Genomic DNA, 14,672 nt, shown 5'->3' with positions numbered 1-14,672 from the left:
ATGCCAGTTTTCTTTCCAGGTAGAAGGACAAGAAACTAATGAGCCAATGCCATAGAAACGCAAAGGGTTAAAGGTTTTTCTTTTACTTTTGTTTTGGGTACGCTTTCTTTACTTTGAACAAATGTGTTTTTCTGCTCAAAATACTTTCAAATTATTGAAAGTTTTCATTCCAAGTCTTAGATTTTTAGGATTGTTACTTTTGAGAAACTGTTTCCACATTAGAGCTCCCCTCATATTGCTCTAAATATAGTTTAGTAAATGCACCTACTTTGCTCTAAGCATACTTAAAGTTAAAACAAAAGTATGTATACAAAGACTTTGATATTTTTAATAGTTGGAGTCTGTTTTGCTAATTTTAGTGTGCAGGTCAGCACAAGGGGCATAGTGAGCCTGATGGAAGCTTTCCTCAGGTGAGTGAGTTTCAAGATCAAAGTTAGGTGCCTGTTTTTTAAAATTAGATTCTGCTGCAGGTTTACAAATTAGACTTTCAGCCTGCATGAATTAGTAGGGATATTCTTTTTTTTACTTGCATAATTGTAATTGATTTAAACATGTATGTCAGAATTCACAGGCCCATACTAACTGTCCTTAATTTCTTTCCTACAGCAGTACTGCTATATGCCAGTCCTGTCTGCATTCTTAAGGGTGCAGTTCAACACATCCTCTCTAGATTATGGTGAAAAAGTATTCCAAAGGAAGTCTTATCAGAGATAGTGTCAGAAAGAATGACACTACCAATTGGGCATGATCTTCAGCATAGGAAATGTCTTAGACCTTTATTAGTTTTTCCTAAATTGTGATGCTATACTACTTGTATAGCTAATTATCACATTTCTAAAACATAGTGTGCCTCTGTGAATCTTGTTATATATTGTTTGGGCTTCTTTAAGATATTTTGAAGTTTGAAAAGCAAATACTGAAACTTTAACCAAGAGACTAACACATCTCTTTGTACACCACTTTTTTTCTGTATGCATCATAATAACTGGTAGAAGTAATATATTTCAAGTAATATGTTTCCAGTTGTTATTTATACTTTCTAAGAAAATAAAAATATGTTTCTGGGTCAAGAAACCGTAAAAATCATGAAGCCCTTTTTAGTAACATGACATCAGAATAAGATTAGAGGTATATTTTTAAAAATCAGATTTTCTAAACTATAACTGTTTTAGAACATTGTATGAAGAACTTATCTAGTCATAGTTACTTGTAGTCAGGATTTTAACAGCTTGCAACAGGTAATGTTTTGAATATAAATATCTTTCCAAAGTGTTACTAATGGTAAAGAGATAATTTTCTAGGCTTCTATTCTGCTGCTTGAAGTCAGAACTGCTGATGGAGACAAAGGCACGAAAGTGTACGTATTCCGGATTAGCAACCCAGGAACCCATCACTTCTGAAGACTCTAAACTGTGCTGTCATTTTGTTTTTATATGCATTAAAATATTTGTTTTAAACTGCTGTAGATATGTTTGTGTTCAAACAGGTTAAATTGATCAGCAAACTCAATAAAAAGTAAGATGTGTAATTATTAAAGTTTTCCATCAAAAAATAAATTAAATGATTATGGAATAATGTAATATTAGAGCAGGGCAGATAAATCAGTTGAACCTAATTATCTTTTATTTATTGTACTCTTGTCCTGTTGCTGTTCTTTTCTGCAGGAGGGAAGACCCCTGATCCTAAAATGAATGCCAGGACTTACATGGATGTAATGCGAGAACAACATTTAACTAAAGAAGAGGTCTGTGAACCTGCTTTTTATTTTAATGGTGTTGAAAGAATGTAAAGAAAGTTGAGATTAAGAGACTTTTATGTTTCCTTTTTATTTGCTGCACAAGTAATATTTTAACATTATTAATAAAAATCAAGTTGAGAAAGAACCTTATTCAAAATTCTAACACCTCCCAAATTAAGCTTTTCATATTTCTATACTATCCTTTTCTAGTGCCTGGCCCCTTGGCCACATGTATATGCATATATATCTTACAGTGGATATATCTGGGGGTGGATTGATGGTGTGTGCCTGAAGTCAGCGTGTAAGGGAAAAGTCAAAGAGTAAAATCATTTTTTGAAAAGCCTCTAATTCTTCCTTAAAATTTAGTTTGAATATGGGTGGAGAATTCTAATGAATTCTTGCTGGCCTGCAGAGATTGCTGTGTTTTGTTTTAATAGTTAATCTTCATAATTTTATTCTAAATATATAATAGATTTGTTTGTTGGATGAATTAAATGCGGTAAATGGAACCCTACTTTAAAATCATAGGCTAAATAAAGGTGTATTTGTTGTGACTATATTATACATAATATTTCATAGTTAAAACAAAATTTTGAAAATTTCACTTATTATTTTTCTAACTTATTACATAGTCTTAATTACTTATTTATATGAGTTTTATGTTTTTCATTGGAAGCATTTTGGTTCACTACCATTGACTGAAGATTTTACTTCGTTAACTGTATGTAAAGCAGTGCGCTCTATGTAATAAATTCTGTATTTGCTCATCTATTTTGCAGAAAGACGGTATATAAAACTTGAAAATACAGGAAAGAGAGGGAAAATAAGGATTGGGTCTACCAGTAGCATAGAAAGGAGAATGAGTGAAAAATAAAATGGCATTATATGGAAATGACTCTACTAATGATATAAAAATATATGGAAAATGTTTTAAAGATGCTCACTGTTTATTCAAATATTTTTCAGAGAGAAATTAGGCAACAGCTAGCAGAAAAAGCTAAAGCTGGAGAGCTAAAGGTCGTCAACGGAGCAGCAGCATCCCAGCCCCCCTCCAAACGAAAGCGGCGTTGGGATCAGACAGCTGATCAGACTCCTGGTGCCACTCCAAAAAAGCTGTCAAGTTGGGATCAAGCAGAGGTAATTTCTTTTTATTATTTTTTATTATTACTGTTTTAAATTTATTTTTCTCATGGAATATATTACTCTGGTTTTGTTGACACAACAAGATAACCAGAGACTGGGTACCTTAAACAGAAGACATTTTCTCACAGTTCTGGATCAAGGTGCCAACAGGGTTAGTGTCTGGTGAGAGCTCTCTTTCTGGCTTGCACACATCTGCCTTCTTGCTGTGTCCTCAGGAGGCTTTTGCACACATGGAAAGAGCGAGGGAGCTCTGGTGTCTCTTTTCCTATAAGGACACCAGTCCTATCATATTCATGTCCAACCTTGTGACCTCATTTAGCCTCATTACCTCACTAAAGGCCCCATCTCCAAGTACAGTTACAGTGAGGATAAGGGCTTCGACATGACTTTTGGTGGAGACATAGTTCAGTTCATAACATAAAGGGTAAAGGAGTGTTCCTTTTGGAATATTAGTTATAGATATGTAAGTATGTCACATTATGTGGAGGTTGAGTATAACACAGTGGTCTTCCTCATTTTTTAGATGGATAATTTAAATCTCTGACCACAGGTGTCAGATACATAACGCGAGTGCGTTTCCTTCGTCAGTTGATTTTCCTAGAAACTTTTTTTTGGTGGTAAAATGTATATAAAATTTGCCATTTTAAACCATTTTTAAGTGTACAGTTCGGTGGTATTGATGACACAATGTGCGTCAAGCACCACCATGATTTATTTTCAAAACTTTTTCATCACTTCAAGGAAACTCTGTGATCATTAAGCAATAACTCTGTCCCCCTCTCCTTCAGATTAATTGTTTATGCTCTGTGAAACCTTTAGTACCTCCTTAGCTGCTTCCTTTTTAGTTTATGACGTTGCTTTCTATTTCCCTCTCACCCCAAATAAGAACAATTAAAAAGAAAAAAGTATACATATTCCCACTGTGAAATCTACTGGTATGCCTGTATATGTTCTCATCTACTCTGCTTTTCCTTCTCTTATGATATGAACTGTTGGTACAGGTTGACCATTTAAAGCTAACCCATCTGCTTATGTGCCATTTCCCATCTCTTATTACTCAAGGACTCTCATGTAACATCAGTTTTTTTCTCTGTACTCTAGATTATTATCATCAGCAAACACATTTTACTGATCTTCATCTTTAAAAAAAAAAAAAAAGAAGATACCACAAGAAATCTCTTGACCCTTAATTACTTCCCCTTCCAGCTACCATCCCATTTCTTTCTCTTTTTACCACAAAATGCTTTGAATGAGTTGTGTATCTATACTTGTGCTCTGGTGCTTTTGCCTGCACCGCTCCACCAAATCCTCTTTTGTCAAGATGACTTAACCTCCTTGTTGCTAAATCCAAAGATAAGTCTCAACCCTCATATTACGCAGCATATCAGTAGCATTCGACATTCTTTGATACCCTCTTAAACCAAAAAGATTTATTTATTTATTTACTTATTTATTTATTGGCTGCGCCTCATGGCATGTGGGATCTTAGTTCCCCAACCAGGGATTGGACCCACGCCCCCTGCTTTGGAAGCACAGAGTCTTAACCACTGGACCACCAGGGAAGTCCCTTGATACCCTTTTCTTTCCTAGCCTCTGGGCTTCAGTCTTTCTTGATTCTCCTAATACTCACTTCAGTGACTGCTGCTTTTTAGTCTTGTTTGCTGGATCTTCCTCAGCTTCCTTAAATTTGGGGTACTCTAATGCTCAGTCCTCAGATCTCTTTTGCATCTAAACTAACTCCCTAGGATCTCACTCCTGTCTTTATATACTATCTTTATAAGACAAATCCCAAATTTACAAATCCATCCCTACTTCTCTGCTCCTCAGACCTGACACATTTACTTTGATATGTATTTGATAGGCATTTCAGAATCAGTATTTATAATAAAATTGATTTTCTGTACTCACTCCCTCCAGCCTGCTCCCATGTCTATTGGCTCAAACCAAACCCTTAGAAATCATTTCAGGGGCATCCTGTACTCCTCTTACTCTCTTCCCTGGCATCCTATCCACAGATGCATTTTGTTGGCCCCACCTTTAAATATATTCAGGATCTACCCACTTTTCATGACCCCACCGCCCTAGTCTAAGTCACTGTTGACTCTAGCATAGGCTACTGCAGATTTATTTACAAATAAGGAAAAATGTGTCAGGTCATGGCATTGTTTTCCCAAACCCAGAATTGAGATACACTAAACCTAGCACATAATTTCCAAACAGTTTAGTTTTAGATATTGAGGGCTTCCCATTTGCTTGCTGATATATGAGAGGATTTGGTTCTGTATAATATGTTATTACTAACTTAAATTCTGTGGTTGACATTCAGTGCAAATTTTAAAAACTGACATTCAGTGCAAATTTTAAAAACAGAAAGAGAAACTTGTCCTTCTGGTATCTGTTTAACTGAAATGGAGACCCAAGAGTTGATGTCTATCTCATAAAAACTATAGAGATTCAGACCATGTTTTCTTTCACGCTTCTCATTTAATACAACTCCATCTTAATTATGACTGTGGGAATTACAGTGGATACTAGGAAGCATTTTTTCCTACCTGATTGAGCAGGAAGAGCAGTTGCTAAAAATGAGACTTTTGAACAATTTATGTTCTTTACTCATCTAACTGAGAATTTCTCAACCCTGAGTAATATATAGAATCTTTTTTTTTTTTTAATACCAGTGCCGGGCCCCACCCCCAGAGGTCTGATTTAATTGGTCTGTATTCATCTGTGGCTTCAGAGACTTCTTTTTTTTTCCTTTTTAAAAAATAATTAATTAATTAATTTTTGGCTGTGTTGGGTCTTCGTTTCTGTGTGAGGGCTTTCTCTAGTTGAGGCAGGCGGGGGCCACTCTTCATCGCGGTGCACGGGCCTCTCACTATCATGGCCTCTCGTTGTGGAGCACAGGCTTCAGACGCGCAGGCTCAGTAGTTGTGGCTCACGGGCCTAGTTGCTCCGCGGTATGTGGGATCTTCCCAGACCAGGGCTCGAACCCGTGTCCCCTGCATTGGCAGGCAGACTCTCAACCACTGCGCCACCAGGGAAGCCCTAGAATCTTTTGAAAGGAAAAAATACTGAGTCTTATTTGCAAACATGGAGCTAAATAGAACTCTTGGGTTGGATAGAGCATCCAACTTTAAAAGAAATATGTAAAAGTATACTACAAAGCTTACAGAATTATTTAAATACAGATTTTGTTTTGCTTCACTAAATTCACCTGCTGTTTTTGATATGGTATTGTCTGAACTCTGCAGGTTCTTTTGCTTTCACATTCTGTTTGATTTCCTATATTGCTCACTACTTGTCTCTATTCCACTACCATGGAACCTTCGATCATTTAAGTCAACTTCTAATCTTTTTTCACTAATCTTGCCAGCATCAGTTAGAGTAATATTATTATAGATGTGATTAGAAATATAACCTCTTCTCAAGGATTTGAAATTATGTGGCAGTATCTAGTTATAATTACCCAGGTGATCCAAAACATGCTTAAATTAATTAAACACACACAAAATTGAACAAAAACAAAAATATTCTTAGTGGGAACTCATGAGTCTCTGTCTCTAAGCCCCAGTTTTGAGATGTGCTGATATAATTAAAGCTGAAATTCTTGAGCTCTTCACAGAGAAACCTTAATGTTTTCCCAAAGTTACGGGGCCATTAGTGGCGTAACCAAGATTATTACCCAAAATACATTGTTTTTTAAATTAGGGCTTTTTTCATTGCTCCAAATTAAATAAGTTGTTTTTTGTCATAAACATATTTGCTAGAAAGTAGGTATCTTTTAAGCAGAAGGATAATCTATTCTCTTAATTATGAACTAAAACATTTAATTTTTTTTGTTTGCCTAATAGGTTTTCTAATTCTTATGTGGGTGTATGAAATAAATTTTTTTTTGCTCTGTTAAGACCCCTGGACATACCCCTTCCTTAAGATGGGATGAGACACCAGGTCGTGCAAAAGGAAGTGAGACTCCTGGAGCAACCCCAGGCTCAAAAATATGGGATCCTACACCTAGTCACACACCTGCGGGAGCTGCTACCCCTGGACGAGGCGATACACCAGGCCACGCGACACCAGGCCATGGAGGTGCAACTTCCAGTGCTCGTAAAAACAGATGGGATGAGACCCCCAAAACAGAAAGAGGTACTTCTAGTGGAGTTTGGGTGTGTGTGTGGGTAAAATGTTGATTTGATGAGTGGTGTGTTTATGGCCAAAATCTGTTCTCTCTGGTCCTAGGAAGACATAAATAACCAGATGCTTTCGGGACAGATAAAGAACTGAGCAGATGATGTACCTAATTCTTTTCCCTTCTTAAAGATGTTTAAGATTTATTTTAGGAAGAACATTAGGAGAAAGTAAAGTTTGTAGGCCATAACCTGTTTTTTATTGTAGTATAAATATGTACATAAAATTTACTATTTTAACCATTATAAGTGTACAATTCAGTGGCATTAAGTATATTCACAGTGTTGTGCAACCATTACCTTTATTTATTTCTAGAACTTTCTCATCATCCCAAACAAAAACTGTACCCATTAAGCAATAACTCTCCATTCTCACTCCTCCCAGCCTCTGGTTACCTCTCATTTACTTTCTGTCTGTGTAAATTTGCCTAAATATCTTGTTTTTTGTGTAAACTCTCTAAAGCTGTATTTCATTAACTGTTTATGAGATTAGCATTGGGAAGTTAAGATTTAACATTACATCTGCTATATTAAAATTTTATAAAGAATTTTTAATGATAGGGCAGAGTGCTTAACATGTAATGTAGGGAATTCCCTGGTGGTCCAGTGGTTAGGACTTGGTGCTTTCACTGAAGGGACCCGGGTTCCATCCCTGGTCGGGGAACTAAAACTAAGATCCCACAGGTTGCACGGCGCAGCCCAAAAAAACCCGGAAAAACATATAATGGATGAGAGAGGCAGTATAGAATGGTGCATGCAGAGTAATCTCACTCCATGGAGAAATGAAAGGTGGCCCAAGATACATGAAGTGGCTGTCTCTGGGTTGTGATGTTGTGGGTGGTTGAAAAAATCCTTTGCTCTGTTTTCCTGTTCCTCGATGGTTACCATTTATTGTTTTAGTAAACCGTGGAAAAGATACAGTCAAGGAGAATAAATATGAAATGAAACATTAAAACTTAAATGTGTCTCCATTTTAGGAATATCCTCTGAAGTTGGTCAGTTTGAGTATGTTAGTTGTCTGAAAATAGTCATTTTTTGACAGTGGTTAAAATTTTAGGCTTATTCACTCTTTTTCTTTAAAGATACTCCTGGACATGGAAGTGGATGGGCTGAGACTCCTCGAACAGATCGAGGTGGAGATTCCATTGGTGAAACACCAACTCCTGGAGCCAGTAAAAGAAAATCACGTTGGGATGAAACACCAGCTAGTCAGATGGGTGGAAGCACTCCTGTTCTGACCCCTGGAAAGACACCAATTGGCACGCCAGCCATGAACATGGCTACCCCTACTCCAGGTAGAAACTTTATCATTGGAAATAATTTTTTCCCCTTGTTAGTATTTTGAATTTTTTCTTCGTGGTTTTTCTGTGTGCCATTAATGCCTATTTTTAGCAAGAATAACAGGATGTAAAAAGTCTTGGTTTGAGTTTATAATGTAAACAATTAAATGTTAGAATTGATTTTAACTGTTTTATATCCCAAGGATCTGTGTAATGATAAAAGTCTTGCACTACAGAGATTGTTACAGAAATTTGCTTTTTTGGTAGGTCACATAATGAGTATGACTCCTGAACAGCTTCAGGCTTGGCGGTGGGAGAGAGAAATTGATGAGAGAAATCGCCCATTGTCTGATGAAGAATTAGATGCTATGTTCCCAGAAGGATATAAGGTAAAAACAGTGAATATGAGTGTGGTGGTTTTTAGGATATGGATTTTTTTTGGCCACGCTGCGTGGCTTGCAGGGTCTGAGTTCACCAACCAGGGATCGAACCCGGGCCCCGGCAGTGAAAGTTCCGAGTCCTAACCACTAGACCACCAGGGAATTCCCTGGATTTTATTTTAAATATTCTTTGAAAATGCTAACTGGTCAAGTTTGCATTGGCCTTGCTCAAATTTACTGCTGCCATTTCATTCTTTAGCTGTTTCCAAGTATATTTCGTTTCCAACATTAGATCGTGGTTATTTTACTTGGTGTCTCACAAAATCTTTTGTAGTTAGTTCATGGGTTGCCAGTGGACACGAAGAATGTTATGTTCTCTCTTTACCATAGCAACTTGAAGTTCATTTTGAACTCTAAAATCTTCTAGGTACCTGTTACTCAAGGACTTTTTTTTTTTTTTTTTTTTGGGGGGGGCCACTCTTCATCGCGGTGCGCGGGCCTCTCACTATCGTGGCCTCTCGTTGCGGAGCACAGGCTCCAGACGCGCAGGCTCAGTAGTTGTGGCTCACGGGCCCAGTTGCTCCGCGGCATGTGGGATCTTCCCAGACCAGGGCTTGAACCCGTGTCCCCCGCATTAGCAGGCAGACTCTCAACCACTGCGCCACCAGGGAAACCCCCAAGGACCTTTTGCGGGTCTAAAAGCGGTCATATAGCTGATGTTATAACCAGGGCTGGAACCTAAGTCATTTGATGGCCTTTATAGAGCCTTTTCTGCCAATGCTTATTGCTTTTTTAACAGTTTTTATGTATGTATTTCCCCCTACCCCCTCATTAGGTTTGTATTAGAGTATTTTTTTCAAGTATGCATGAATTTACTGCATTATAACTTCTTGTACCCTCCGTGTAATGCTGTGGGTATAGTCACTCTCCAGCCTACTATTGACTGGCTAAGTGTCTGTCACAATTGCATTCATTGATTTGTTTATCAGTAGGAGGGGGAAAATCCTCCTTTGCGAATCTTTTTTTTTTTCTAATATAAGTTTTTTTCTTCTTTTTTTCCTAAGAGGATAGTCATTACATCTTTTTTCTTTTTTCTTTTTTTAATTAATTAATTAATTTATTTTTGGCTGCACTGGGTCTTCATTGCTGCGCGCGGGCTTTCTTTAGTTGCGGTGAGTGGGGGCCACTCTTCGTTGCAGTGCGCGGGCCTCTCACTGCGGTGGTTTCTCTTGTTGCGGAGCACGGGCCCCAGGTAACGTGGGCTTCAGCAGCTGTGGCTCGCGGGCCCTAGAGCGCAGGCTCAGCAGCCGTGGTGCAGGGGCCTAGCTGCTCTGCGGCATGTGGGATCTTCCTGGACCAGGGCTCGAACCCATGTCCCCTGCACTGGCAGGCGGATTCCCAACCACTGCACCACCAGGGAAGCCCTCTTTTGTGACTCTTGAGTGAATTTTTTGGGTTTAGTCAAATGGTGTGTATTTACAGGGCTTTGGTGAATATTTTGGTTTTTTCATGCAGTCACTCATTTTTGTAGAAAGACTTAAATATTAAGATTTGTTTTCGTAGAGGTTTACATGAATTATTTTTAATTTATTCCTAAAATATAATCTTTTATACATCATGTGCACTTTGAGCTTATTTCCATTTATATGACATTGGTTCACCAACATGTTTATATAGACTAATGTTTGAAAGTGATCAGAATTTGTAAGCCCACTTCATGTATCTCCTCATTTCCCCACACTTCTAATACACTTAATTTAAATTTAAATTTGATGAGAAATAGTAATACTTGTATATTTTAAACTTATAAATAAGATAGAAAAATGGGATTGATGTTAATTAATTCTTGCCTCTAAGAAAAAAGCATCTTAACTGCAAATATTATTCATTTTTGTTATTGTTTACTATGTAAAGTTAAGAAAATCCTAAACTGTCTTTTAACTGTATTAGGTACTTCCCCCTCCAGCTGGATATGTTCCTATTCGAACTCCAGCTCGAAAGCTGACAGCAACTCCAACACCTTTGGGTGGTATGACAGGTTTCCACATGCAAACTGAAGATAGAACTATGAAAAGTGTTAATGACCAACCATCTGGAAATCTTCCATTTTTAAAACCTGATGATATTCAGTACTTTGATAAACTTTTGGTAAGTGATAATACCAGAAATAAAATATTACTTTTTATTTAGAAGTTACAAGTCATAGTATCTCCACTAACCTTTAAATTTTTTACTTTTTACTGTTAGGTTGATGTTGATGAATCAACACTTAGTCCAGAAGAGCAAAAAGAGAGAAAAATAATGAAGTTGCTTTTAAAAATTAAGAATGGAACACCTCCAATGAGAAAAGTAAGTACCAGTTTATTAAATCATCATGTTCATTATAATTTTAGAGATTCTCCATTTCATCATCAGAGCCTTTAAAATATGCTGAAGATTGTAATGTTATTAGTGGAATTATGTGGGGTATTAGTATCATATGTGGCTTGAAGGTGGTTGATCCTTTAGGAGAAGTTAAGGAGTTTTATATTATACTCTGTGACTCTTTCTATTAAATTACTCTCTTTTTTAAATTTATTTTTTATTGAAGTATAGTTGACTTACAATGTTGTGTTAATTACTGCTGTACAGCAAAGTGGCTCAGTTATACATATATATACATTCTTTTTCCTATTCTTTTCCATTATGGTTTATTACAGGATATTGAATATAGTTCCCTGTGCTATACAGTAGGACCTTGTTGTTTATCCACTCAATATATACCAGTTTGCATCTGCTAATCCCAGACTCCCAGTTCAACCCTCTCCCACCCGTCTCCCCATTGGCAACCACCAGTCTATTCTCTATGTCCTTGATTCTGTTTCTGTTTCATAGATAGGTTCATTTGTGTCGTATTTTAGATTCCACATGCAAGTGATATCATATGGTATTTGTCTTTCTCTTTCTGACTTACTTCACTTAGTATGATAATCTCTAGTTGCATCCATGTTGCTGCAAATGGCATTATAGTAAGTCCCCTACATACTAATGAGTTCCGTTCTGAGAGTGCATTCATAAGTCCAATTTGTTCTTAAGTCCAACAAAGTTAGCCTAGGTAACCCAACTAACACAATTGGCTAGCTATATAGTACTGTACTGTAATAGGTTTATAATACTTTTCACACAAATAATACATAAAAAACAAACAAAAAATAAAAGTTTTAATCTTACAGTACAGTACCTTGAAAAGTACAGTAGTACAGTACAACAGCTGGCATACAGGGGCATGTTCGCATCTTTGAAAGTTCACAACTTGAAGGTTTGTATGTAGGGGACTTACTGTATTTTATTCTTGTTTATGGATGAGTAGTATTCAGTTGTATATATGCACCACATCTTTATCCATTCATCTGTTGATGGTCATTTAGGTGTTTTCCATATCTTGGCTATTGTGAATATTGCTGCTATGAACATAGTGGGGGGGGGGTGCATGTATCTTTTTGAATTATATTTTTGTCCAGATATATGCCCAGGAGTGGGATTGCCGGGTTATGTGGTAACTCTATTTTTGGTTTTCTGAGGAACGTCCATACTGTTTTCCACAGTGGCTGCACCAGCTTACATTCCCACCAACAGTGTAGGAGGGTTCTCTTTTCTCCACACACTCTCCAGCATTCAATTACCCTTTTTGTGAAAACATTGAACCTTTATCGCAAGAGTTCAGACTTCAGAGTAATTTTGATGGGAATGAACTCATGCTACTCTATGTAAAATGTCTGAAGTTTACACTAAAATATTCAGTTACAGAAAACCGTGGAGTAATTAATTTTCTCATGCTTATAATAAAGAAATATGCCTATTACTCTTTTTTCTTCCAGGCTGCATTGCGTCAGATTACTGATAAAGCTCGTGAATTTGGAGCTGGTCCTTTGTTTAATCAGATTCTTCCTCTGCTGATGTCGCCTACACTTGAGGATCAAGAGCGTCATTTGCTTGTAAAAGTTATTGATAGAATATTATACAAACTTGATGACTTAGTTCGACCATATGTGCACAAGGTTTGTTCTCAATTTGTGTTTCTAATGGTTTGATATTTTTTAATGTAAAAGGAATTAGTGGATTTTTTTTTACCAGCTTATTATTAAGTGTATTTGTGAAATTTAAAAATTCTAAAAAAGTAACAGCTGATGTTACACATTCACAATAAAAAGGGAAATTTCAGCCTCTTTAAAGATATTCAGTTAACCAATGTTAAATTTACATGCCCTCCCAGACCTTTTTCTTTGCACAAGGATACGTACACAAATACATGTGTAAATAGATGTAACTTTTTGCCATCTTATATAGGGGGTTCATATTCATATTTTAAAATTTGCTTTTATTGATATTAGAACGAGAAAATGTATGTTTCTATACCATGTCATTTAGTACTAAGAACCATCTTTTTGCTGATGGTAATTATGGTTTAGAATTGTAAAATGCAGATGGGCGTGTGTGTGTGTGTGTGTGTGTGTACTGTGTGTATTTTATAGTCTGTGTGGTTAACAGTGCTCCCAAATACTCATCTTTATGTGGGGTTTAAAGTTGTGTGATTAAAATTCTTAATTTGTCCCTTGATTAACAAAGTCCTGGTAATTATAAATTCCCTTACATTTACTGTTACTTGAGCATTGCATCAGTAATTGCTGTGAAAATGTAGCTCCTTCTCTTTTTCAGATCCTAGTGGTCATTGAACCATTGTTGATTGATGAGGATTACTATGCTAGAGTGGAAGGCCGAGAGATTATTTCTAATTTGGCAAAGGTATTTATATTTCTGGAGAAGAAAGTTTTATATATGTTGATAGGATTATTTGATTTTAGAATGAAATGGTTGAGGGTTAATGTTATCAACTCATGACTGTTGCTTTTTTCTTAAACTTTTAGGCTGCTGGTCTGGCTACTATGATCTCTACCATGAGACCTGATATAGATAACATGGATGAGTATGTCCGTAACACAACAGCTAGAGCTTTTGCTGTGGTAGCCTCTGCCCTGGGCATTCCTTCATTATTGCCTTTCTTAAAAGCTGTGTGCAAAAGCAAGAAGTCCTGGCAAGCAAGACACACTGGTATAAAAATTGTACAGCAAATAGCTATTCTCATGGGCTGTGCCATCTTGCCACATCTCAGAAGTTTAGTTGAAATCATTGAACATGGTAAGTTGTAGCATAACTTTGTCTTTTGTAAGACAGGTTTCCTGAAATTTAGGCCACTGATTTTTGGAGAGAGAAATGGAAGGTAAACTACATAAACACCATATAGTTTATGATTGGATTTGTAATATTAGCTGCTAGTAAGGCTGTGGTTCATACTGGCTTTTGCCTAATTTTGTCTAATGGGAACAGATTCTGCAATTTGACTAAATGATTAGATATATTGCTAGAATCTGGATGATGCTATGGAAGTTAGGTAATGTTGCTTAGTTAGAACTTGTGTTTGGTTTTTTATAGGTCTTGTGGATGAGCAGCAGAAAGTTCGGACCATTAGTGCTTTGGCCATTGCTGCCTTGGCTGAAGCAGCAACTCCTTACGGTATCGAATCTTTTGATTCTGTGTTAAAGCCTCTATGGAAGGGTATCCGCCAACACAGAGGAAAGGTAGATTCACCAGTTTGATTTCATTTTTCTTTTTATTTCTACTCATTGAAGTTCAAGTGACGTAAATCTAATTTACTAAGTATATATATATTTTTTATTTTAAAATAGGGTCTGGCCGCTTTCTTAAAGGCTATTGGGTATCTTATTCCTCTCATGGATGCAGAATATGCCAACTACTATACTAGAGAAGTGATGTTAATTCTTATTCGAGAATTCCAATCTCCTGATGAAGAAATGAAGAAAATTGTGCTGAAGGTAATTGTTCCAGATGGTGGTTGTTCCAGATTTGTTAATCTAAATGTGTTTCATGGTTCAAAGAGAATTTTATATCA

The 14,672-nt window shown here is 36.7% G+C and overlaps 1 protein-coding gene across 3 annotated transcripts in view; it reads left to right on the top strand.

The window, feature by feature from the left end:
* Positions 1-14,672, top strand: part of SF3B1 (splicing factor 3b subunit 1) — a 62,923-nt gene that overhangs the window by 38,570 nt on the left and 9,681 nt on the right. For 2 of the 3 annotated variants that reach the window (XM_059928408.1, XM_059928409.1), the window contains 12 exons: positions 1,665-1,744; positions 2,705-2,875; positions 6,787-7,024; positions 8,148-8,360; positions 8,613-8,734; positions 10,676-10,873; positions 10,973-11,074; positions 12,583-12,762; positions 13,421-13,507; positions 13,630-13,900; positions 14,195-14,340; positions 14,449-14,595. In XM_059928408.1, the coding sequence (XP_059784391.1) occupies positions 1,665-1,744; positions 2,705-2,875; positions 6,787-7,024; positions 8,148-8,360; positions 8,613-8,734; positions 10,676-10,873; positions 10,973-11,074; positions 12,583-12,762; positions 13,421-13,507; positions 13,630-13,900; positions 14,195-14,340; positions 14,449-14,595 (1,955 nt within the window). Of the gene's footprint in view, positions 1-1,301; positions 1,358-1,664; positions 1,745-2,704; positions 2,876-6,786; positions 7,025-8,147; positions 8,361-8,612; positions 8,735-10,675; positions 10,874-10,972; positions 11,075-12,582; positions 12,763-13,420; positions 13,508-13,629; positions 13,901-14,194; positions 14,341-14,448; positions 14,596-14,672 lie in introns of those variants that run through there. The other variant, XM_059928410.1, reaches the window with a different exon arrangement.

This window comes from Balaenoptera ricei, chromosome 7 (genome assembly GCF_028023285.1).
Source record: "Balaenoptera ricei isolate mBalRic1 chromosome 7, mBalRic1.hap2, whole genome shotgun sequence".
NCBI lineage: Eukaryota > Metazoa > Chordata > Mammalia > Artiodactyla > Balaenopteridae > Balaenoptera > Balaenoptera ricei.
The sequence above is the reverse complement of the archived record's forward strand: the minus strand, read 5'-3'. Positions and strand labels throughout refer to the sequence as shown.